At 46.3% G+C, this 26637-nt stretch overlaps 1 protein-coding gene across 3 annotated transcripts in view; it reads left to right on the top strand.

The window, feature by feature from the left end:
- The window catches only part of LRP4 (LDL receptor related protein 4), a 151432-nt gene that overhangs the window by 56320 nt on the left and 68475 nt on the right, over positions 1-26637 (top strand). For all 3 annotated transcript variants that reach the window (XM_040328219.1, XM_040328218.1, XM_040328220.1), the window contains exons 2-5: positions 16962-17108; positions 18012-18128; positions 21365-21478; positions 25847-25963. In XM_040328219.1, the coding sequence (XP_040184153.1) occupies positions 16962-17108; positions 18012-18128; positions 21365-21478; positions 25847-25963 (495 nt within the window). The remainder of the gene's footprint in view (positions 1-16961; positions 17109-18011; positions 18129-21364; positions 21479-25846; positions 25964-26637) is intronic.

The following is a 26637-nucleotide window of genomic DNA, read 5'->3' as shown; positions in this document are numbered from 1 at the left end:
CTATAACAGCTTCAACTCTTCTGGGAAGGCTGTCCACAAGGCTTAGGAGTGTGTCTATGGGAATGTTTGACCATTCTTCCAGAAGGGCATTTGTGAGGTCAAGCGCTGATGTTGGACGACAAGGCCTGGCTCGTAGTCTCCGGTCGAATTCATCCCAAAGGTGTTCTATCGGGTTGAGGTCAGGACTTTGTGCAGGCCAGTCAAGTTCCTCCACCCCAAACTCGCTCATCCATGTCTTTTATGGACCTTGTTTTTTGTACTGGTGTGGGGTTGTTTTCAGTGGCGGCCCGTCCATTAGGGGCGCACGGGATCCCCCCCACCCCCATCCATGCATCTGGCCGCATAATTTACATACAGGGTACCGGATGCATTAATTCCAATGGGGGGGGGGGGGGAGTTTAAACATGTGATTAGTGCCAGAGGATCGAATAGGCTTTAAAAAGAGTGGTCTGGGGGGGGGGGGGGGGCAGAGCACTGCACTCCAAGCCCACCCAGTTGTGTAACACTGAATCGCTTCCCCGCCAATCAGGAAGCCGGTCACAAGACCAGTTTTCCGATCAGCCAAAATGCCAGGCTATCCTATTGGATGGCTAGGAGGAGGATAGCACAGCCGGAGTAGACCAACAAACTCGCCAGCTGCCACTGTGACCAATGATGGCTCACCCGCAGCAGGTCACCAGTGCACAAAGCAAGGTCCATAAAGACATGGATGAGCGTGTTTGGGGTGGAGGAAATACTTGACTGGTCTGTGTCCTGACCTCAACCCGATAGAACGCCTATGGTATGAATTAGAATGGAGACTGTGATCCAGGCCTTCTCATCCAACATTAGTGCCTGACCTCACAAATGCCCTTCTGGAAGAATGGTCAAACATTCCCATAGACACACTCCTAAACCTTGTGGACGGCCTTCACAGAAGAGTTGAAGCTGTAATAACTCCAAAGAGTGGGCCAACTCAATATTGAAGACTACTGATGAAGACTGGGATGCAATTAAAGTTCATGTGTGTGTAAAGGCAAGCGTCCCAATACTTTTGAGGGGTGGGTTGTGCACCACATTTGTGTGAATGGAGGATTCCAATTCTTGTTCAGGCTCCTGGCCAGTCATCTATGGCCAGCTTGATGTCTAAATCGTATTTTCCTGGTGTTCCCCTTCAACTTGCAGGTTGGGGACAAAAAGGATATGGCTTCAGTTAGGCTTGATTGAGGACTAGGATTTTTTAGTATCCATTCATGTGATTTGATTTCAGGTCAGATTCAAATATTTTTTTTTAAAGCCCAACTCTAGCCCAAACTAATATTGTATATACAGTAATGTAGAAGTTCAGCCTTGGTTTATGCATAAAGCCCAGTGACTTGCATAGCATGCTGGGACTTGTAGTCAGTGAATGTCTGCAGGTTGTCGATCTATCATCCGGGAGAAGTGTGGGAAGGCCGGAGAGACGTCCTGTCCTAATGATGAGCCTTTTAATCTGATCAGTTAGTGAGGAGACAGAGCGGCTCCATATCCATTACATCCCCTGATTGGTGAGAATTAGAGCAATCTGCACATTAGCAAATTGAATCCATCATGGCTCAAATAATGGCGCTTTGTGTGTGCGCATATATTATTGCTGTTATGGATGGGTGATGGTTCAGGCTGGCTTTTCCTGCATGTGCTTCCTTTTCAGACCTGGCTAAGAAAATATTTGATTTGGTTATAATTGTTTTTATGAGATCAGAAGAGCCTGCAATCTGCATCATGTAATAATTAGGTTATGTGCCCGTACCCAGGACAGCTAACTGCTACATTAGGCTGGCGCTGGGCCAAGCGTGACTTCAGCAGCTGAAGCCGCTGTTTACTTATTAGGGGCTACCGGGAGCTCTACAGAGTCCCTAGGTGCCTGTTGTCTGCAGCTTAAAGAGGAGTTCCACCCTCAAAATTGACCTCCGCTTAACCCACTCCTCGCCCCCTTACATGCCATATTTGGCATGTAATTTTTTTGGGGGGGAGTGGGGGCTTCAGGAGAAGGGGACTTCCTGTCCCACTTCCTCCTTCCGCCGAGGAGCTGCAAAGGCGATACGTCATATCTCCTTTTGGCAGCCCCTCCCTGTAGGCGATCGCCTAGGACACATGACAGGTCCTAGGCGATCGCCTGTCCAATCAAACAGCGCAGCGCCGGGCGCGCATGCGCAGTGCCGCCCGCGCATGCGCAGTGGGTGCCCGGCTGTGAAGCCGAAAGCTGTCACGGCTGAGTGCCCACAGTGACAATGAAGACGCCGGCCGGGGAGGGGGGGTGAGGAGCGGAACCCCGGCCGGCGCGTCGCTGGAACGTGGAGCAGGTAAGTGTCAGTTTATTAAAAGCCGGCAGCTACACTTTTTGTAGCTGCTGACTTTTAATAAACTTAAATAATGGGTGGAAAACCCCTTTAAGAAAGTGAAAGCCAAGATGAAATCTAAAATCTATATTCTATATCATTTTATATTTCTACACCATACTGTGCAAACGTCCGTGGGGGTATCTCAGTGCGCATGCTCCAAATTAACCCCGCAACAAGCCAATGCTTTCGACGTGAACGTAATTCTACGCAAAGCCCAGATATTTCTTGTACCTATAATGAGGCTTAGCTATAGGTTTACTTACCTATAGGTAAAAATCAACCAAGGGAGTTTACCAACTATAAGGCGTATGTAAAGCCTCACCTTGTAAAACAACCCATTGAGCTTAAAATAGAGATGAAAGGCAAAATATTTGTGGGTGCATTGCTGCAAATGGAGTTGGAGATTTGGTCAGGATCAATGTTGTCCTCAGTGCTGAGAAATACAGGCAGATACTTCTCCATCATGTCAAACCATCAGGGAGGTGTGTGATTGACCCCAAATTTATTCTGTAGCAGGACACCGACCCCAAACATACAGAAAATGTCATTAAGAACCTTCTTCAGTGTAAAGAAGATCTGTGGTTTGTTTTTCGAGATGTTTTGAACAACCTACCTGCCGAGTTCCTTTAAAATCTGTGTGCAAGTGTACCTAAAGGAATTGAAGAATTGTTGCTGTTTTGAAGACCGGGGGGGGGGGGGGGGGGGGTCCACACCCAAATATTGACTTGATTTTAGATTTAATTTTTCTTTTGAGGCCTTTAGAATTTTATATTTTCCCTTGTGCTTGGTGGTCATCAAAGTAGACTGCCACTGATGTGATGATATTGTGATATGGTTTAAATCGGGGCTCGACAAACCCCGGGCGCCAGGTCGCATTTGCGACTAGAATTGGGGATCTGAGGTGGCACAGCTGGGGTATCCGCGTTACTTGTAAACCAATGTTCCACTGTACCTTGTTGCTACGTTTACTTTGTGGGAGTACATGAGAGCAGCCATTCTTATTTCCTCCTAAATACAAATACACAGGGGGCCATATTCTTAAACAAGTTCCGTAGGCGTATCAGCAGATACGCCTACGTAAGTCCGTTTCCTATGTTTAAGTGTATTCTCAAACTGAGATACACTTAAACATGCCTAAGATACGACGGCTTGCGCCGTTGTATCTTAGGCTGCAATATTTTTGCTGACCGCTAGGTGGCGGTCAGCGTAGAATATGCAAATGACTAGTCACGCCGATTCTCTAACGTACGCTTGCCCGCCGTAGTGTTTTAACGTCGTTTCCGTAAGCGATACGCGGCGTAAAGATAAAGATGCCCCCTAGGTGGCGTACTCAATGTTAAGTATGGCCGTCGATCCCGCGTCGAAATTTCAAAATTTAACGTCGTTTGCGTAAGTCGTCCGTGAATGGCGCTGGACGCCATTTACGTTACAGTCAAAGCAAATGACGTCCATGAGACGTCATTTAGCGCAATGCACGTCGGGTAATTTACCCGACGGAGCATGCGCATTACGATCGGCGCGGGAGCGCGCCTAATTTAAATGATCCACGCCCCCTGCCAGGATCATTTGAATTAGGATGGCTTGCGCGGGTGGACTTTACGCGACGCCGCCGCAAGTTTACAGGTAAGTGGTTTGTGAATCAGGCACTTGCCACTTAAACTTGCGGCGGAGTAACGTAAAGTACATACGTTCCGCCACCTTAGATGTATAAGAATATGGCCCAGGGACTGTTTTACTGCTCCCCTCTCAAGTCTACTAGTTAGGTTATTTTTAAACCCCATCTAACTATCTTCTCTACAGAACAGTCAACAATAGACTAGAGATCCTCGCCGACAATGGACAGATCTAAAGGGTATTCCTGTCTACTTTTTAATGTTGAAACCAAGCGCCATGATCTCCCCTACAGAGGCCAGTGAATGGTTTAACACTTCTGTCTACCGAATAGTGAAATATACGTTTTTGGTGAAACCGCCTTCTATTTATCATTTATTTAAAACGTATTAAAAAAAACAAAAAAAAACATAGTTCATCTTTTAAGGGTAGCTTTATTCAGATCTGTATTTCGGCTTATGCGCTTGTGGCTCACTACAAAAGATGCGATCAAGTGATTTATCCTCAGAAGTTTAGGTTGAAAGCCTAGAGCATAAAATCTCGCTATCGCAAAGCTGAGATCTCAACTTTCATCCAGTGCGCACTGTTGTGTCTATATTGTCTGTCAGTGGAAATAATTAACCCCGTATAATATAGAACGGCTGCTTCTCTTCCCCTCCTTGTCAGCGCGGGACAGGCCGGATGAAGGCACAGTATAAAGGGGTCATTGTCCTTGGGGAACAATACATGAGTGTACAGGCTGTAGGGGGGAAGGGGGCACTCCTACATGATATAGGGTGAGGGATCGGGGACGTTGGGTGGCTTTTTGAGCTGGTATGGGCTGAGAGAATTGCACGAACTATAGGGATATTGATGGGTAAAGGAGTGTGTGTGTGGTGGAACTAGAATTGGAGGAAATCTAGGTCAAATCTTGGCTGGTTATTGGTTTCTTATTTTACTTTTGCCAAACTATCTTAAAGTTAAGATCCAGCCAAAACTTTTTTCTTAGTTTTGGGTACAGTGGAGTTTTTTTTTTTTTATACCTATATTACATGTAGTGACTTGTACCTACATTGGGTTGGCTTTACACATATAGGTAGATTCAGAAAGAGTTGGGCCAGCTTATCAGTAGATAAGCCGACCTAACTCCGTATCTACGCCGCCGTATGTTTAAGCGTATGCTCAAACAGAGATACGCTTAAACATATCTAAGATGGGCCGGCTTGCGCCGTCCTATCTTAAATTGCAATTTTTCGGATGGCCGCTAGGTGGCGCTTCCATTGTAGCCGGCGTAGATTATGTAAATGAGCTTGTACGCCGATTCACGAACGTACGCCCGGCCGCCGCAGTCGAATTACGTCGTTTTCATAAGGCCTTAGGCGTCCTAAAGTTATTCCACCTATTAAGTGGAATAACAATGTTAAAGTATGGCCGCCGTTCCCGCCGCGAGGTTCGAATTTTTTACGTCGTTTGCGTAAGTCGTCCGCAAATCGGGAGTTACGTCGTTTACATCCACGTCGAAATCAATAGGCCCGTACGGCCCGTACGGCGTACTTAGCCGCAATGCGCACTGGGAAATGTAGGCGCCCCGGCGCATGCGCAGTAGCAAAAAACGTCAAACGTGAGGTCAAGCCTCATTTCCATACAACACGCCCCCCTCCAACCAATTTGAATTAGGCGCCCTTACACCCGCTCGTTTTAGGCTACGCCGCCGTAAATTAGCAGGTAATTAGATTGAGAATCACTACTAGCCTAGCTAATTTACGGCGGCGTAGCCGAAACAGGCTAAGCTACGCCACCGTAACTTTAAGCCATTCTAACTGAATCTACCTATTAGTATCTATAGGCCTATGTATCCATAGGTGTTAAAATATTGTCTCCCTTACCATGCCTGCTAATGGACAGCAGAAGTCCTTAAAGGAAATGGGGAACAATGTCCAACATGGACAATGATCATTTCCGTTAAGGACTATGGATAGCGGGTATCTTCTGCTGTCCATTAACGAACACAGGGAACAATGCTCAACATTGCTAATGCCAGTGTCTGGTAATGGACAGCAGAAGACGCCACCTGCCCATAGCCCTTAAGAAATGGGCATTGGCCTTGTTGGGTTGGGTAGGGTTGGCAACAAGGGTGTATCCATAGATCTCAAGACTGTCATTCACATCTGTGGTCAGATTATAGCAGGTGCTCTGGTGAGGAGATTAAGGCAACAAGCCAGATCTCTTGTCATCTTCAATTCTTGTGCTTATGTCACCCCAGCAATCCCATTAATGATGACAACTCGCCAGTGCCAGTATCTCTAAAGGCTCAACTTGCCTACTCTTATGGCTTTGTTTCCTTGCTGCCTTAATCTGCAAGATGTTTCTCCCTCTTTAGTGATCAAGATTCATCGACCAGCTAAGGCGCAACTTTGATTAGGGAAACCGTGGAATCGACAGTATGATGTGGCCCATAAAGCGCAATTTCAGCTTTACTTTCTCCTTTAATAAATTCCACTGGGTTGAAATTTGGGGTCTACTGTCAGCACTCCAGACCCCTCTTCTTTAGCGGGTGCCCTCGCAGAAAGCTGTTTTAGATAGGGGGCACCCTGCGTGCTGTCACTGCGGTCATTGACGCAGACAGCGGGACTCGGCCTCACCCTCTGCTCTCATGTCATCGGATTTGATCAACAGCGGATGTCTCATGTCTGGATATATTGTCAAGCAGGGTGGTATCGGTATAACCAGCTTCATGAGCCCATTTATACTATGGGGTTGATTCACTAAAACTGGAGAGTGCAAAATCCTGGTGCAGCTGTGCATTGTAACCAATCGGCTTCTAACTTCAGCTTGTTCAATTACACTTTAGGGCCCTTTCACACGTACGGACCGTATGTCCACATTTTCATCCGTCCGTTTGTGGATGAAAACGGGACAAACCTGGGTCCCTATGTGATTACGGGTGTCAGCGGATGAATATCCGCTGACACCCGTAATTTGTTACGCCTCCGCAAAGATCCGCATTTGCGGATGGAAGAAATACTATTTTTCCTCCGTCTGCCGGATCGGATGAACACGGACATACGGTCCGTGTTCGTCCGATCCCCCATAGGGGAGAGCGGAGCAAACACAGGGCGGTCCCTGCACAGTGTGCGGGGACCGCCCTGTCAGCTGCCAGCTCAGCGGGGATTTTACGGAGGATCCCCGCTGAGCTTTGCGGACACACAGAGCGGATCATTACTGATCCGCTCCATGTGAAAGGGCCCTTAACAATAAACCCTGTAAGCTGATTAGTTTCTATGCAGAACTGCGCCAGATTTTGCACGCCCCAGTTTTAGTAAATCAACCCGTGTGTCTGTCTATAGCTCGTGAATAAGTGTGATTGGACAATAGTTTAAATGGGGGATGTTTTCACACCTGACCAAGGGGCCTTTGGGATGAATACCCCCCCCCCCCCCTCACTGTGCCCAAAGATACAGCTTTGTTCAGCTGGAACTTGGTGGAACTCGGTTCCACCACCTTTGACTCAGGTCTTCTGCTCACCACTATCCCTTGTAAACGCATGTTCGGCTTCTGTGTTTACAAATGACAGTGCGTCTCCCAACGATCTGTTCCCCCCAATCGGCTCCCACTGAGTGCAGGATGGGGACAAGGGAGATGCATGTGCCTACACCCCTACTGGATGATCTCCCTGCAAGTGAGAGAGCCAGAGCCGCCTATAGTGTGCAAGAGGTATTGGAGCCAACTGGGTGCTTCAGCTTAATACAGCAACAAAAGTATAAGACGTGGAAGATGGTGGCACTTTTAAAGAGGGGAAAAGATGGGGCATTGGATAGGGGGGTTGCATGTAGAGGTCAGAGCTGAGAGAGGGATGAAAGTGAGATGTGGAACAAGGCTGAACTCCGGGATCTGCATGCAGAGCACCCCTGAACTCTACACTATGTACATAGCGCACCACCAAACTCTGCACTCTGTGTGTAAACTCCCCCCCCCCTCCATCTCTGCACTTGGTACCTCATGGGGCACTAAATACCAGGGGCTAGATTCAGATAGGTTACGCGGATCTAAAGATCTGCTAACCTATCTGATTTACGTTACGCCGCCGCAATTTTTTGAGGCAAGTGCTTTATTCAGAAAGCACTTGCCTCTAAAGTTGCGGCGGCGTATCGTAAATCCCCTGGCGGAATTCAAATTCCGCGGCTAGGGGGCATGTACAATTTAAATCCGTCCCCGCGCCGATCGAACAGTGCATGCGCCGTCCGCAAATTTTCCCAGCGTGCATTGCTCCAAATGACGTCGCAAGGACGTCATTGGTTTTTACGTTAACGTAAATTACGTCTGGCTGTATTCGCGAACGACGTAAAAAATTCAAAACTCGGCACGGGAACGACGGCCATACTTAACAACATAGGATACGCCGCACTTACCCCTCCTATAGCAGGGGTAACTTTCCGCCGGAAAAAGCCGAACGCAAACGACGTAAAAAAAAGAGCCGGGCGTTCGTTCATTTCTGAATCGGCGTAAATGCTCATTTGCATATCCGACGCGTAAAAGATATGGAAGCGCCACCTAGCGGCCGGCCTGGAATTGCAGCCTAAGATCGGACGGTGTAAGTCACTTAGACCTGTCGGATCTTAGGCATATCTATGCGTAACCTGATTCTATGAATCAGGCGCATAGATACGACGGCCGGACTCAGAGATACGCCGTCGTATCTTCTTTCTGAATCCGGCCCTAGGAGTGCATTAAGATCCTCCCACTGTTAGTAAAATGTGACCACACTCACTATTTAGTGTGGTTTGGAGGATATGTGGGGGTTTGGGAAGTCGTGGTCGAATTCCTGCACCTATTTTATGAGGAGAAAAGCCCTGCTGCTAACCAGCCTGTCGGGGGAACGGAAAGACCTTTCATGGTGCCTCCATGGCAGCATACACACGAAGCGTTACCAACCATGTGTATGCTGCCATGAATAGGCACCAGGAAAGGAAAGTATTTAATTTTTAGTTCTCCTGGTGCCTCCATGGCAGCATACACACTGAGCGTTACCAACCATGTGTATGCTGCCATGAATATGCACCAGGAAAGGAAAGTATTTAATTTTTAGTTCTCCTGGTGCCTCCATGGCAGCATACACATGGTTGGTTGCTCTATGTGTATGTTCCATGGATACGCACCAGGAAAGGAAAACTAATGGAAGGTAAGTATTTAATTTTCTATTATCTCACCCATAGCTCTTCCCTCCCCAGTAAGCCATTCATCCTTCCTCTCCATTGACATAAACTTGCGCGTTCAGCAGAAAAGGTTTACAGGATCAGGGCTCTCTCTGCGGCCCTCTGGGGGGGTTTGCCTGAGGGGAGAGGGATGATCTCCTTCTAAAATCTATGGCCATCTTTACATAACACGCCAGAATTATGTGTCAGCAACTTGCAGCTCACCAACAGCTGGAGAACCACGTTGTCCCAGCCTGGGGCGGAAATCCGTGTGTGATCTAAGCCCGGCCGTCTCCAGTTCTGTGCGTTTTTACACAGTGTTTATGGCACAAACGTGATGTCATGTATTTCAGAGGCATTGATCCTCTGGGTTGTATTACATAGCACGATTTGCCGCCTCTTGTAAATTTCAGAGGCCTTTGAAGAAAGCTGGAGGAAAGATCCGGCATGACTATTTCGCTAATGTTTTCACTCGTATTATTAGAGTTTGGCCTAAAGAGACCCTGTCCCCAACATAAAATATTGCATGGCAAAGCACAGAATAATCATATTTTCATTGCAGCTTTTTTTTTTCAACGATAACTTTTTCATTCCCTTGGAGTGAGCCCCTGAACTTGCTAGAGAATGAAAAACTCCAGAACATCACATAGCACAACTCCCTCGCACATCATAGCACTCTATTATTCTGCTGGCCTAGCTCCTCTGCCCCCTCACCTTCCTATGTAACCTTTATATAGCATATGTGGAAGCACTGACAGTGAATACTATAGAGCAGGGGGGTCCAACTCCAATTTCATCACCGGCCGCATCAGCATTGTGGTTGCCCTCAAAGGCAGGGCTGTGGAGCCGGTAGATAAATGTTCCGACTCCTCAGTTTTTTGCACTTCTGACTCCGACTCCGACTCCTTTGTATTAATATGCGAATGTATTTTCTACATTCCTTGAAGGAAAAAAAGGCAACATACATGTCATTACCACAGGAGTTTTTATAGCCTTAGCTGAATGACAGCAGTTTTTCCAATGGTTTACAGCTTCAGTCTTGAACTATTGACCCTCCATTCCCTTCACTTATACAAGTGTCTCTAGTCCTGCAAAAAACATATTTACTTAATCCCTTATCAGTGAGAGGCTAGGTTACCCATGGGCGCTGCGTTCCCTGTAACAGCAGAACACAACACTATGGAAAGTATAAGTATTACCGCTCCTAATTGTGCGTTGCGTGCCATATAGTGAAGCACATGAAAAGCATGCTTCTTCACGGTCACTTAAAGCGGAGGTTCACCCATACATTTTCCCCTTCGCTTCATGCTAGTTTTGTCTAGGGGAATCGGCTATTTGTTTTAAAATATGATCCGTACTTACCCGTTTACGAGATGCATCTTCTCCGCCGCTTCCGGGTATGGGCTGCGGGACTGGGCGTTCCTTCTTGATTGACAGTCTTCCGAGAGGCTTCCGACGGTCGCATCCATCGCGTCACGATTTTCCGAAAGAAGCCGAACGTCGGTGCGCAGGCGCAGTATAGAGCCGCACCGACGTTCGGCTTCTTTCAGGTACGAGTGACGCGATGGATGCGACCGTCGGAAGCCTCTCGGAAGACTGTCAATCAAGAAGGAACGCCCGCTCCCGAAAACCCATACCCGGAAGCGACGGAAGAAGATGCATCTCGAAAACGGGTAAGTACTGCTCATATTTTAAAACAAATAGCCGATTCCCCTAGACAAAACGAGCAGGAATCTAAGGGAAAAAAAAGGAATTGGGTGAACTCCCGCTTTAACGTGTTCGTTTTGCGGTTACGTGAGGCAATGCATGCATTGGTCTTTATTCTTACAGTAGAGAAGTCATTAATTATAACTTTTTGTGAATTGGGACATTTAAACTTGCTTTTTTAATTCCAATCTAAATTTATTAGGAGTAGGAGTCGGTGCATTGTTTGCCGACTCCGACTCCAGGTACCCAAAATCTCCTCCGACTCCTCGACTCCGACTCCACAGCACTGCTCAAAGGGCTGGTTGTATCTGTAAGACTAGATGTCCAGAGCACCCCACCCCTCCTTACATCAGATGCCAAGAGCATCCCCACCATCAGCATTCAAGAATCCCCCACCCTCCCTAATATCACAGTGCACCCCCTTTACTGTGTGCTGCTGCTAGGAAGAAGCTGGGGGCCATGCTGGGAAGCAAAAAAGTGCAGGGTCTGGGGGAGGACCAGAGGAGGGCTGGAGCTCGCCTGCAGCTGCAGGAGAGATGCGAAGGCCACATGAGATGGCCTAGAGCAGGGGTATCAAACTCAATTTCATTGTGGGCCGAATCATCAATATGATTGCCCTCAAAAGGGCCGGTTGTATCTGTAAGATTAGATGTCCAGCGCATCCCCTCCCCTTTTATATTAGAGGTCAAGAGCCACTCCACCATCAGAAGTTGAGTCCCCCACTCTCCCTTACATCACAGTGCAGCCCCCTTTCCTTATGCTGCTGCTGGGAAGAAGCTGGATGCATTGCTTGAAAGCAGAAAGAGAGTGGATACCCTGCGCTGCCAGGTGTGCGTAAATGGTAGCTGCTGACACGGCTTATTCAAAAAAGCAAAACAACCAAAAAAATACGTATGTGTAGCGCTAAAATTAATAAATGAATATCAAAATACCAAAAAATGTGTATAGTAAAAAATAAAACACATATAACATTAATAAATGTTAGACACAAATTGTGAAACATGTGAGATTCCTCTGTAGCGAGGGGTGACAACAGTGCCAACTGGCACGTGAACTGATGCACCTAAGGTGGTATCAAACATAAAAACAAAGTCCAACAAAAACTCCTAAGTGTGATGATCCGAGGTATGTAGCAAAGTTCATCAACATCCACAAGTCATTCAAGTGAAAAGGTGAATAAATAGAAAAAGCGTGACTCCTTTAACGTGACAATCCCATCACCGGAAAAAGTGCAGGCTTACCGGAACTTGTTGACCACTGGTGGCATATGCCAAAAGAGGTCAGTCAAGGCTTTATATGACGGTTGTCAAACAGCAATCCTTGGCAGGAAGCGTAGGTCCAACTGGTGGGTAGGTCCTTATATGGAATAGGTCCCCAGGAGTAAGCCGGAAGCTATACTGATGTTGGTATCCCAAAACCAATTGGCTCAGTGTGTTAGTGGTGCATAGAGAAAAATAAAGAGAAGTGGCCACATAGCGTAACTCCGTATAAAAGAAAAAATACGTGTTTATTCACAGCTAACAAACTTACATTTGGCTGGAAGTAAAAGAGCTCTTGCATGTAAATGGGGCGACAGTGGAGTCCTCCCGACGCGTTTCGTGGTCAAAAGCACATCGTCTGGGGTTCACCCCAGACGATGTGCTTTTGACCACGAAACGCGTCGGGAGGACTCCACTGTCGCCCCATTTACATGCAAGAGCTCTTTCACTTCCAGCCAAATGTAAGTTTGTTAGCTGTGAATAAACACGTATTTTTTCTTTTATACGGAGTTACGCTATGTGGCCACTTCTCTTTATTTTTCTCTATGCACCACTAACACACTGAGCCAATTGGTTTTGGGATACCAACATCAGTATAGCTTCCGGCTTACTCCTGGGGACCTATTCCATATAAGGACCTACCCACCAGTTGGACCTACGCTTCCTGCCAAGGATTGCTGTTTGACAACCGTCATATAAAGCCTTGACTGACCTCTTTTGGCATATGCCACCAGTGGTCAACAAGTTCCGGTAAGCCTGCACTTTTTCCGGTGATGGGATTGTCACGTTAAAGGAGTCACGCCTTTTCTATTTATTCACCTTTTCACTTGAATGACTTGTGGATGTTGATGAACTTTGCTACATACCTCGGATCATCACACTTAGGAGTTTTTGTTGGACTTTGTTTTTATGTTTGATACCACCTTAGGTGCATCAGTTCACGTGCCAGTTGGCACTGTTGTCACCCCTCGCTACAGAGGAATCTCACATGTTTCACAATTTGTGTCTAACATTTATTAATGTTATATGTGTTTTATTTTTTACTATACACATTTTTTGGTATTTTGATATTCATTTATTAATTTTAGCGCTACACATACGTATTTTATTGCTTGAAAGCAGAATGTAAGGGTCTAGAGTAGGACCAGAGGAAGGCTGGAGGAGAGGTGCAGCTGCAGGAGAGGCGCGAAGGCCATATAAAATGGCCTGGAGGGCCGGATTCGGCCCGCGGGCCTTTTGTTTGACACCTGTGGCCTAGAGGGCCAGTTTCGGCCCTCATGCCTTGTGTTTGACACACGTGGTATAGTAAGAAAAGGTAAATAACCAAAGCGCCAAAGAAATAAATAAAAAAAAAAAAATGAATAGCTAAATATAAGATCAAATATAGTGACAGGTTAAATTCATTTAGCAGCTACAGTGCCAAATATTTGCTGTGCAAATCAGTAAAGAGAAAAACTGCGCTAGATGCTATATATAAATATAAAACCGTGCTATAGTGTCACGCGTGTAAGCTCTCATTCTTAAGCTTATTAGCTTTTTGATGTCTACACAAAACAGGCTTTTACAGGAAAATAACACAAATAAAATGCACATAAAAGGGAAGATTGTAGTTAAAATGAATGGCCTGCTGACAGGATCTCCTTAAAGAGGAATTTCAAGTATGGCATTTTTTACATAGCTATGCATATACAATACATGTCAATTTCAAAATAAACACTGCGCTACTCCATAAAATAAGAAAAGCTGCAAACACTAAAATCAGACAAATTAAGTAGATAATAAAATATTCAAGTGCAGCACTAATCCATATTGTGTGTGTGTGTGTGTGTGTGTGTGTACTAAAAAAATTGTGCAAATATGCAAACAATGGGCCAGATTCTCAGAGACTTACGTCGGCGTATCAGTAGATACGCCATCGTAAGTCTGAATCTGCACCGTCGTATATTTAAGCGTATTCTGGAAACCAGATACGCTTAAATTTGGCTAAGATACGAGCGGCGTAAGTCTCCTACGCCGTCGTATCTTAGGGTGCATATTTACGCTGGCCGCTAGGTGGCGCTTCCGTTGTTTTTTGCGTTGAATATGCAAATGAGCAAGATACGCCGATTCACAACCGTAGGTACGCCCGTCGCAATTAGTTCCGCCGCTTACGTAAGACATACGCCGGCGTGAAGATAAAGCAGGTCTCTAGGTGGCGTAGCCCATGCAAAGTATGGACGTCGGAACAAGCGTATCTTTTTACGTCGTTTGCGTAAGTCGTACGCGAATAGGGCTGTGCGTAAGTTACGTTACGTCGTAGGCAGTGTTCGACGTATCTTATTCATTCTATCCGACGCATGCGCAGTGGGATACGTCCACGGACGGCGCATGCGCCGTACGTTCAAAACGTCATTTACGTGGGGTCATGCTTTATTTGCATAAAACACGCCCACCTCTTCCCAATTTGAATTGGGTGCGCTTACGCCGGCACATTTACGCTACGCCGCCGTAACTTAGGACGCAAGTGCTTTGTGAATACAGCACTTGCCTCTCTAAGTTGCGGCGGCGTATCGTAAATACGATACGCTACGCCCGCCCACACTTACGCCGGGGTACGTGAATCTAGGCCAATATATGTAACACCTTGAATGTGTAAATAAATCATCCGAGCGATAAAGTGCCAAGTGCAAAAAACTATTTCATGAATATGCATACAATTCATAAAAGTGAAAACACTAAATAGTCCATCTATGGAAAATGACATTGTCAACTTGTAATAACCCGTGAAGGAAAAAAACAAAAGAAAACAAACAAGAGAATGAGATCACAAATAACTGAATCAAATTCAATGATGAAGGAAATTGAAGGTATAGTCGACTTCTGAAGGATTAACCACCACCAGTAGGAAATCACCATAGATTGTGCATTTACCACAGATTAAAAAAGATTGGATTCTCTTACCGGACTAAGTGGACCCAATGCCAGCGGCAAACGTATATGAGGTCAGCTTCCGTTCCACCTTGTCGGCAGACAAAATCATAGAGTCCACCATTTGTAAAAGAAAAAGGGTGCCACATAGTGTAAAACCATAAACTACGGGTTTATTAATGATGATTAATGATGATATGAACCGGCAAAATGAGATATGTGATCACAGGTATATCCAAAAAGCGCAGTAACATGGAGTCCATCATGCCCCAGACCAGGGCTGTCTTCATGAGAGGGCACACCTGGGCACTGCCCAGGGGCCCCAGCTGCTTGGGGGGGCCCCTGCACTTCCCCCAAAGCTACTGGTGCTTGAGCCCACGCTGCCCCGAAATTGTGGGCCCCATGATGGCACTGAGAGTGATAGATGCACAGGGGAGGCAGTCTGTCTCCTACCTACTTGATGTCTGTTTACCTGCACTGTCATCACTGTAGGGGCCCCAGAGCATTACTTTGCCCAGGGGCCCATGATGCTATTAAGACGGCCCTGCCCCAGACTATGTTCTTTTGAATGAAACCGGTCGGGTAGACTGAACTAGCATCATGTTACTGCGCTTTTTGGATATACCTGTGATCACTTTCCTTATCTTGCCTGTTTATATCATCATTGATTTTACAATAAACCTGTACTTTATGGTTTTACACTACGTGGAGGCCTTTTTCTTTAATGAATGGTGGAGTCTATGATTGGATCGGGTGACAAGGTGGAACGGAAACTGACCTCGTATGCTGTTTCCAGAGAGTTGACCACGTTCCCAGTTCCATGCCTGTTTGGGTCCACTTAGTCCGGTAAGAGTTTTCAATCTATGGTGATTTCTTACTGGATGGTGCTTCATCCTCCAGAAGTCGACTATACCTTCAATTTCATCATTGAATTAGATTCAGTTATTTGTGATCTCATTTCACTTGTTTGGGCAGTTTTTTTTTCCCCTCACGGGTTATTGCTAATTATCAACGTAATTTTCTATTGTTTGGACTATTTATTTAGTGTTTTCACTTTTATAAATCGTATGCATATTCATTACCGTATATAGTCGAGTATAAGCCGAGGACCTAATTTTACCACATAAAACTGGAAAAAACGTATTGACTCGAATATAAGCCTAGGGTGAGAATGCAGCAGCTACTGTAAGCGGAAAAGAGGGTCAACAATGCCCATTTGCACGCCGCACTGTGCCCATTGCAGTCTCACTATGCCATACCTCACTGTGCCCATTGCAGTCTCACTGTTCCATACCTCACTGTGCCAATTTCAGTCTCACTGTGCCATACCTCACTGTGCCCATTGCAGTCTCACTGTGCCATACCTCACTGTGCCCATTGCAGTCTCACTGTGCCATACCTCACTGTGCCCATTGCAGTCTCACTGTGCCATACCTCACTGTGCCCATTGCAGCCTCACTGTGCCATACCTCATTGTGCTATACCTCACTGTGCCATACTCACTGTGCCCATTGCAGCCTCACTGTGCCATACCTCATTGTGCCCATGGCAGTCTCACTGTGCCCCGAGTACCTGAATTCCTGACAGGCGTCCATTTTTTTAAAGTCACGGCTTCCTCCTGGCGTTCGGTTCCGTGATCGGCATTTGACACTGTGTTCCGCCTATCACGGAGGTCCTCTCATCCTTGGACTCCATTTCCCAGCAGACACTGTGTTCAGTGTTCCGCCAATCACGGACATTCTTTCATCCTCGAACAAGAGGACGTCCATGATTGATCTGCGTATAGATCTGCGTTTGCATTTCATTTCAGTTTGAATTTCTAAACGCATCCAAAAAATAAATATATTCAGCATGTTTGTGAAATTACTCTTGGTACTATTATAGTGTAATAATAAATAACCATCCATCTTATTCTGACCAACTAGGCCTTCCTTCTCTCTTTTCAGGTTTATCTAAAGCTTCAGAATGTGCCTGCGGGCGTAACCACTTTACGTGTGCGGTCAGTGCGTTTGGAGAATGTACGTGTATACCTGCGCAGTGGCAATGTGACGGAGATAATGACTGCGGGGACCACAGCGATGAAGATGGTTGCAGTAAGTTTTCTAAATGTGTGATATTTCCAACATTTCCAAGCATTTCTGCAGAAAATTTAGACCGCTTTGTCTGTCTGTCTTCCTCTTACCTGTCGCTGCCAGAGCCGCTGTTTGCATCCTGTTTTTTTGCACACACGTTTAAAAAAAAAATATTTTAGACCTGAAGATTACACAAAACCCCCAAACGTTATATATTATTTTCTGAAAGCAGACACGCCTAGAGAATAAAATAGTGGTAGTTGTATTTTTTTATTATGTCCTATGTTATTACTGCAAAGGTCTAGGGAACGCAAGATTTCAGCAACAAAACACACCAATTGAATTTTAGGGCAAACGAACACAAATACACGACTTTTATTTTTGGTAAACTATAAGACAAGGTTGCGCTAAGTAAATAGATAGGAAACATGTTAAACCTTAAATTTGTGTGCACCCATGAAATGACGACAAATTTCAGTACCCTATATTTTCTGTTGGCGACGCATCAAAAGCCCCCTGTAGGTATCAGTTTAGTGTTACAGACGAGGTCTTGTGCTGGAATTATTGCTCTCACTCCGGCGTGTACGGCGATATGTAATGTGTAGGCGCCCCTAATGCATGTGTTAATGTTCATACAAACGTATACAGTATGTGGGATGGGGAGGGGCTTACATTTTTTGGGGGAGTGGGGCGATTTTATGTGCTTGGGTGTATCCTTCCTAACTTCCTTCCTTCCCTCCTTCTCTTTTTTACTTTTATTTATTTTTTATCACATAGGGACTTTTTGTCCCCTAAGTGATGATCTTTAGGTGACAGGTTCTCTTTAATGAGACATGGTGGGTCCACTTGAAGTGGTGACCCCGATATGTGGAACATAAACCTCATATATTCATTAATTATTACACATCTTAATTTTTCATTCAGTGCTACCTACCTGCTCGCCACTGGACTTTCACTGCGATAATGGGAAGTGCATTCGGCGCTCTTGGGTGTGCGATGGGGACAATGACTGTGAGGACGATTCTGATGAGCACGACTGTCGTGAGTATATTTTTCTTTTTGATCAGTTCTGGGAAACGGGAAAAAAATGATGTGGCCTGTAGGTATGTCTAGGGCAGTGATGGCAAACCTTGGCACCCCAGATGTTTTGGAACTACATTTCCCATGATGCTCATGCACTCTGCAATGTAGCTGAGCATCATGGGAAATGTAGTTCCAAAACATCTGGCGTGCCAAGGTTCACCATCACTGGTCTAGGGGGTTGTTTGGTGGTCCTTGGCTTACTAAGTTGCACAGCGGAGCTTTAGGCTTTGTAAGCCTTGAAATGAGACTGGCTGAGTGGAGACAATAGCTGTCGGGAAAGGTGGAACTCCTCTATCTAGCTTGGATATCTACTGTAGGTCTCCACCTTCCCCAGAATAATAAGATTAAAATTGTGGAACCCGAGTCCACGATTGTATACTGTACATAGAAGTAATTTAATTTCCACTCCCTGGAATTCCCTCACTGCCTATGAACCATTTTAAACCAAGAAGGAAGTCATATGGACACTACATCATCCTCCCTAACAGGCTTTAACCAGCCCTCCTCTCTTTGATGATAGTTAATGAGCTGAGGGTTGTAAAGCCTCATACACACGATCAGATTTTCTGCGGACAAAGCGTAGGACTTTCTTCCGAAGGGCGTTGGCCGTGAACTTGTATTGCATCTAATGGCAAAGAATTGTCAGCCAACGAACACGACACTACGTGGTTTTCCAGCTCTTTAGTGCCACCCTTTGGGCAACTTCTGCTAATGTTGTGTTATGCTGAGCATTGCTTCTGAGCATGCGTGTTTATACTTGTGTACACTTGATGGGAAAATCAAACAACACACAATTGGCGGACAATTTTAAAGTGTGCTATGCCACATTTGTCTGTGGGAAAATTCGACAACCGTTGTCTGATTGAGCATACAAACCGTCGGATTTTCCAACAACAGCCTGTCATCAGACAATTCCCTTTGGATAATGCGATCGAGTGTACGAATCTATAGTCAACAAATGGCCTGCTTTATGAATAAGTGGAAGGAGATTAAAGCAAACCTGTTAAATTAAGGTCGCTTTCACACTGAGGCGCTTTGCAGGCGCTATTGCGCTAAAAATAGCACCTGCAAAGCGCCCTGAAAGAGCCGCTCCTTTATATGCAATGTAAAAGCCTGAGGGCTTTCACACTGGAGCGTTGTGGACGGTAAAAAAAAGCCCTGCCAGCCGCATCTTTGAGCGCTGTAGGAGCGGTGACTATACCGCTCCTACAGTGCCCCTGCCCATTGAAATCAATTCGGCAGCGCCTCCAAAACACCCGCAAAGTGGCGTTTTTGCTGGCGGGTTTAACCCTTTTTCGCCCGCTATCGGGGGTTAAAACGGCGACACTAGCGGCACTTTAGCGCCGATGCGCCCAGGTCTTCAGTGTGAAAGTAGCCTAAAAACCCAGACCTATTCTCTATTCCATACTAGGTACTCTCTGGTGCCTAAATTTACCCTGCTTGACGTCCCCTCTACTGCCCTGCAATGTCCCAGCAGACTCCGATATAAACATGTATGGTTGGCATCTGCATCTTCAAGAGCGGTCGGCCTCCTTGGAATGGCAATCAGCGCAGCTAACTAGCCGCTCAATTGCTATTACAAGCAGCGGGAGCTGCTGGTTGGACAGCCGAACAAAGTCGGGATCAGCTTTGACCAGCTCTCCGCTGTGGTAACCTGGATGCAATGACCTGCCATTGCTTCCAGTTTACCTGGATGTAAACAGAAGGTAAAACGCAAAAGCATTTAAAAGCACGGATCTTGGTGTTTTAAATTCTTTTAAAGCAAAGGTCCGCCAATTTTTTTTTTTTTTTTAATTCAGCATCTACAAATAGCGCAGCTGCTGACTTTTAAAATAAGGACACTTACCTGTCCAGGGCGCCCCCGATGTTGGCACCCGAAGCCGATCTATCACTCGGCTCTCGTGTGCTGCTGCCGCCATCTTCGGTAAGGGAATCGGGAAGTAAAGCCTCCTGGCTTCACTTCCTGGTTCCCTACTGCACGTGCGCGACTCGCTCTGCGCTATCCCACTGGTCCTTGCTGTCTTCTGGGACCTGTGTCTCCCAGAAGACAGCGGGGTGGGATGAAGGAAGTGGCGAAGATACCCGCGGGTGGTTTGGGTATCTACATCCGGAAGTGGGAGCAGAATTCCTGTATTACACAGGTATCTGCCCCCCCCCCTCCTCCTGAAAGGTGCCAAATATGACACCGGAGGGGGGGGGGTTCCGAATAGCGGAAGTTCCATTTTTGGGTGGAACTCCACTTTAAGTGCATTTATTGAGCCCCAGATCCCTCCATAAAGACCGGATGAAAACTTTGATTCCTTGTAGAGGGTAGCTACATTTTTTGTTCTCTATGTTCCACTGTATGAAGGAATGTAGCCACCCTCTTGCTGTCTCCAGATATGGTCTATGGGAGATGTACCGTATTTATCGGGGTATTGCGCGGTCCGGCCTAAAGCGCGCACCCCTAAAGTGGACCCGACATTCCTGTAAAAAAAGATTTTTGTACTTACAGTTTTGGTGTCTTGCGCGGCGTCCATCGGCGGCCTCGTCGGGTCCGGCGTCCATCTGCGGCTTCAGGTGTCCTCTTCATCGGGTCCGACGTCCGTCTGCGGCTTCGGGTGTCCTCTTCGTCGGGTCCGGCATCCGTCTGCGGCTTCGGGTGTCCTCTTCGTCGGGTCCGGCGTCCGTCTGCGGCTTCGGGTGTCCTCTTCGTCGGGTCCGGCGTCCTTCTGCGGCGTCCTCCCCGCTGGATCCTCGCTTTCCCGCGCCGAATTTGAATACTGCGCCGGCATATACCGAGTGCAGTACACTCGCGTATAGTCGGCAATGCTCGGCTACTCTCGCGCTCACGTCCTGTACGTCCAGGACGTGAGCGCGAGAAGAGCCGAGCATTGCCGACTATACATGAGTGTACTGCGCTCAGTATATGCCGGCGCAGTATTCAAACTCGGCGCGGGAAAGCGGGTATCGACGTATATCGCGCACCCACGAGGTGCGCGGTATACGCCGATAAATACGGTACTTGCTGTGCACAGAGCAGTGCACATGACTGCAACTAACATGCACTGAATTTTACATCTGAATTCATTTCTGAATAATGACTAAATGAATGGAATTTAGGTTTGTTGGGAATAAAGAATATGCTGTGATTTTTTTATTAATTTATTTATTTTTTCTTCTTCTTACTTTATATGGCATGTTTGGAATTGTAGCTCCTCGAGAGTGTGAGGAAGACGAGTTCTCCTGTCAGAATGGATATTGTATCCGCAGCCTGTGGCACTGCGATGGTGACAACGATTGTGGGGACAACAGCGATGAACAATGCGGTAAGTTGCTGTTGAATGTGCGATTCCTGCCTGAACCGTAGAGACTCCTGCAGATGTGGAAGCAATAAAAAAAACTCACCAAAAAATGAGAACCAAATCTGAGTTCTGAACCAACATCATAAAGAAGCTGCAATGTGATTGGATAGCTTCCTTTTGGACTGTTTCAGTGTCAGTGTTACTGCATCCCTCAGTCAGTCCTATGCAAATTCAGCATCTACAGGACCCCTGGTCTAAAGAAGAGGGGATGTAGATGGTGGTTAGACATGTGCAATTTGTTTTAGGTCCGTATATAAATTCGGACACATTTTTGGTGATTCGGATGTTTTCGGATCTGCAAATGAAATGGTAATGAATTACATTTTTAGTTTTTGTTTTTGTATATTTGCTTTTTATCGAATTCTACATTTTTGGAACGATTTGAATTCGGAATCCGTCAAAAAATGATAAACCGCTTCGCTTGAACCCTGTATGACGGGGATATGCAATTAGCGGACCTCCAGATGTTGCAGAACTACAAATCCCATGAGGCATAGCAAGACTCTGACAGCCACAAGCATAACAATCAGAGACAGAAGCATGATGGGACTTGTAGTTTTGCAACGGCTGGAGGTCCGCTAATTGCATATTCCTGCGTATGAGGAAGTTGGCCGCTGCGTCCTTAAAGCGGGGGTTCACCCTAAAAAAAAATTCTAACATTACATTGAGCTCACTTCCGACATTAACCGTATGCTGATCTTCTTTTTTTTTTTTTTTTGCCGTACATACCGTCGTATCGTTATTTTCCCCCCCGGCTTCCGGGTAGTGAATCCCGCGGGAGTGGGCATTCCTATGCACAGGCTAAGTGATTGACGTATGACAAAAGCTTCCCCCTCGGCGCATACGGCCGCGTCACGAGTTGCTGAAAAAAGCCGGACTGCGAGTCGGCTCTATACGGCGCCTGCGCACCGACGTTCGGCTTCTTTCGGCAACTCGTGACGCGGCCGTATGCGCCGGGGGGAAGCTTTTGTCATACGTCAATCACTTAGCCTGTGCATAGGAACGCCCACTCCCGCGGGATTCACTAGCCGGAAGCCGGGGGGAAAATAACGATACAACGGTATGTACGGCAAAAAAAAAAAAAGATCAGCATACTGTCAATGTCGGAAGTGAGCTCAATGTAATGTTAGAATTTTTTTTTTAGGGGTGAACCCCCGCTTTAACAACTGATGACTGTGAGCTCGTTTCCAGATTATGATAAGCCAGACCCCCACAACCACCACGCATCAACATGGAGACAAGGTGCTTTGGGGGGGCGGGGGAGGGGGGTTGTGATTGGAGGGCATGTGGCCTGGTATCGTTCAGGAGGGCAGGGCTACTCGCTCCTCCTACCCCCCCCCCCTATTTATTTTCTAACAAATCCAAAATTTTGGGGAACGATTCGAATTGGGATCGGTTGAAAAATGATTAACCGATTTGAATTCTGTGTGAAAGGAGGGGGGGGGGGGGGACTGTGATGTAAAGGAGGTGAGACTGTTGCAAAAGTGGGGGAATGTGATATAAATATAGGGGACTGCAATGAAAAAGTGGGGAACGGGGTTGCAAATGGTGGGACTGTTCTGTAAAAATGGGGGATTGCAATGTAAAGTGGGGGGCTGTGACGTAAATGAGGGGACTGCGATGTAAAGATGTTGAACTGTAATGCAAGAGGGTGACGGCACTGTATTGTAAAGAGGGCCTGTGATGTAAAGAGGGGGGGGGGCTGTGATGTAAATGGGCAATCAATGTAAAAGGGGGGGCTCTGATGTAAGGGGAATTCTAATATGTAAAGGGGAATGCATTGTTCATATACGTTTATGTAAAGGGGGGCTGTGATATAAAACTGGGGGACTGCAACGTAAAGGAGGAAAGACTGTTGCAGAAGTGGGGGACTTATATAAAGGTAGGGGACTGCAATGTAAAAGTGGGGAACGGGGTTGCAAAGGGGAGGACTGTTCTGTAAAAAATGGGGGATTGCAATGTAAAGTGGGGGACTGTGATATAAATGAGTGGACTGCGATGTAAACATGGGGGACTGCAATGCAAAGATGGGGTCTGCAATGCAAAGCGGTGACGGGATGGGACTGTATTGTAAAGAGGGGCTGTGGGGTAAAGGGGGCTGGGGGGGCTGTGATGTAGAAAGGATTGAGCTGTGATTTACATGGGGAAGCAATGTAAAAGGGGGGATCTGATGTAAAGGGGGATACTTTTATGTAAAGGGGAGTGCTTAGGAGAGCAGATATCAATAAAGTGTTCAGAGGGAGAAGTCGGGTCCCTGGAAATAATAATGGGGCGGGAGGAAAGTGTGCAGCTTTATTGCTGCATTGCTTTGTATATGATTTCTCCTTTTTTTTTTTTTTTTCTCCATTCCCCAGATCTAAATCTCCTTCTGTTCTCCCGCTGAGAGCAGATAGAATAAATGAATAATTTGTCACCTTTGGCCGCTTTCCCGGCTTGTATAATATAGCTTTATTTACAGAAATGTACAGGAGGAAGTAGCGGCTGCCCGACCAAATATTTGATCTGGAGAGTAGAAGGTCATGTAAGGTGGTTAACGTTTCCTGTTTTTTTTTTTGTTGTTGTTGCTGTTTCTGTACTTTGCCTTCAAGGACTGAATGAGAGGGAAACCCGAGGCAGATTTCTGCATATTGGAACAAATCCTAGTGCCAACCCAGCAGATGCCGTGGGGTTGATTTACTAAAGACAAATAGAATGTTGCCCTCTGCAAGTGCAGTTGTTCCAGCAGTGGCGGCTGATGCTCCAAATTTTTAAGGGGGCGCAAACAAACTGAAAAAACCCCCCCATCAATTGTAGCTTTACTGGGCCCATCAGGCGCAGCCACTGGACCCATCGGGCGCAGCCTCGCTGTGGCCCATCGGACGCAGCCTCGCTGTGGCCCATCGGGCGCAGCCTCGCTGTGGCCCATCGGGTGCAGCCTCGCTGTGGCCCATCGGGCGCAGCCTCGCTGTGGCCCATCGGACGCAGCCTAATTGGGCCACAAGTGCTGCCACTGTGCCCCCCGCCCACTCGCCGTTTGCCCAGCACTTACCTTGTCTCGGGTGGGCAAAGGGTGATGGCGGCAAGCGGTGTCTGGTGTCCTCCATTTTTTTTTTCCGACCCCGATGTCTTTTCCCGCCCGCTCCTCCTCTCATCCTCTGCTATGCTTGGATGCCTGATAGGTGTCCAATCACAGCACCTGTCGTTTCAGGCAATCAGGTGACGGTGCACCTGATTGGCTGAGAGGTGGTTCAATATTGGCAAAGCCAATTCCTTCGCGTTGCTAACATACAGCTGAGTGAGAAGCGAACGCACAGCATTGCGCCCGCTTCTCATGTTTTTGGGCGCCTGTTGGAGCCACCGCTGTAATAAGATGCCATATATATATATGTGTGTGTGTGTGTGTGTGTGTGTGTGTGTTTTGGGGTATGCAGGAATAGGTAGGTGGAGGGGGAGAGAACATAATTCAGAATAGTTATAGTTGGCTTTTACAAACACTTTTTTTTTTAAATGCAACGTGCATTCGTTTTGAGTGGGCACAGGGCTGCTGTTAGAAATCATGGGACCCTGTACAGCCTACCTCCCTGAAAATATCAAGATATTTTGACCAAAAATACACTAAAGTCATTGTTAGCAGACACAAATATTACATAACAGAACTTACTATACTGCCGTTCTGAATAAACCCGTGGGGGATTGTTACCGATCACTCGCTGTGTTCCCCATTTGGGAAAGGAAGGGGCTGGTAAATTCTGAATCTGAATTCAAAATGCTTAATCCCAAAGGAAAATTATTACCATATTTACCGGCCCCTTACCCTACTCTCCATCCTGAAACCTCCCCCCCAGTAGCCGGCGGGAGAGGAGAAGAGGGGAGCTGGCAGTGCTGTGTAGGGGGTGGGGGGCACACAGTGCCCTGGGGCAGCAGAAGGAATATGAAGCTGTACAGGAGGAGCGGCATTTACTAGTTTACTATCTTCATTTATTTTTGGCCAAAGCGCAGATTTTATTTGTTTTTACGGCATTTACTTGTACCATTCACTTGTACTTTCCTCCTGCAGCAGCTGTATGCTATGTTCATATTTATATTTCTATTTTTTTGCCCATGAAAAGTGACGTTACCCTTTTAGGCAGGGAGGTGGAATTCAACCAGATCACATAAGAGCGCCCTCTAGTGGATGATCTACAAGTTTCTATATTTAAAGCAGAATTTTAGGCAGACAGGTTAAAGTTGAATTCCATAAATTAGAGCTGTAATTCTGTCCGTTTGCCGTTGCACTTGATTCTGTGCTTGCGTCTGTTTAGAAAGTCCTAATGTTACAAAGACTGGATCATTTCTATCTCTCTCCCCCCATAGATATGAGGAAATGCTCAGAGAAGGAGTTTGGGTGCTCTGATGGTAGCTGTATTGCAGAACACTGGTTTTGTGATGGGGACACCGACTGCAAGGACGGATCTGATGAAGAAAATTGTCGTAAGTAAATCCAAACATTCCAGAAGTCAAATGGACTCTCTGATTCCTACTGTATTAACCACTTAAGCCCCAGACCATTTTGTAGCTAAAGGACCAGGCCCCTTTTTTGCGATTCGGCACTGCGTCGCTTTAACTGACCGTTGCACAGTCGTGCGACGTGGCTCCCAAACAAAATTGGCGTCCCCCCCCCCCAGAAATAGAGCTTTATTTTGGTTGTATTTGATCACCTCTGCGGTTTTTATTTTTTGCGCTATAAACAAAAATAGAGCGACAATTTTGAAAAAAAAAACATTTTTTTTCCTTTTTGCTATAATAAATATCCCCAAAAAATAAATTAAAAAAATATATATTTTTTTCCTCAGTTTAGGCCGATACGTATTCTTCTACATATTTTTGGTAAAAAAAATCGCAATAAGCGTTTATTGATTGTTTTGCGCAAAAGTTATAGCGTCTACAAAATAGGGGATAGTTTTTATGGCATTTATTTATTATTTTTTTTTTACTAGTAATGGTGGCGATCAGCGATTTTTATCGTGACTGCGGCACTTCGCATCGGACACTTTTGACACCATTTGGGACCATTGTCATTTTTACAGCGATCAGTGCTATAAATATGCACTGATTACTGTAAAAATCACACTGGCAGTGAATGGGTTAACCTGTAGGGGACGCTG

This window comes from Rana temporaria, chromosome 11, assembly GCF_905171775.1.
Source record: "Rana temporaria chromosome 11, aRanTem1.1, whole genome shotgun sequence".
Classification (NCBI taxonomy): Eukaryota; Metazoa; Chordata; class Amphibia; order Anura; family Ranidae; genus Rana; species Rana temporaria.
Note: the sequence above shows the minus strand (reverse complement) of the source record. Positions and strands in the feature narration are given on the sequence as shown.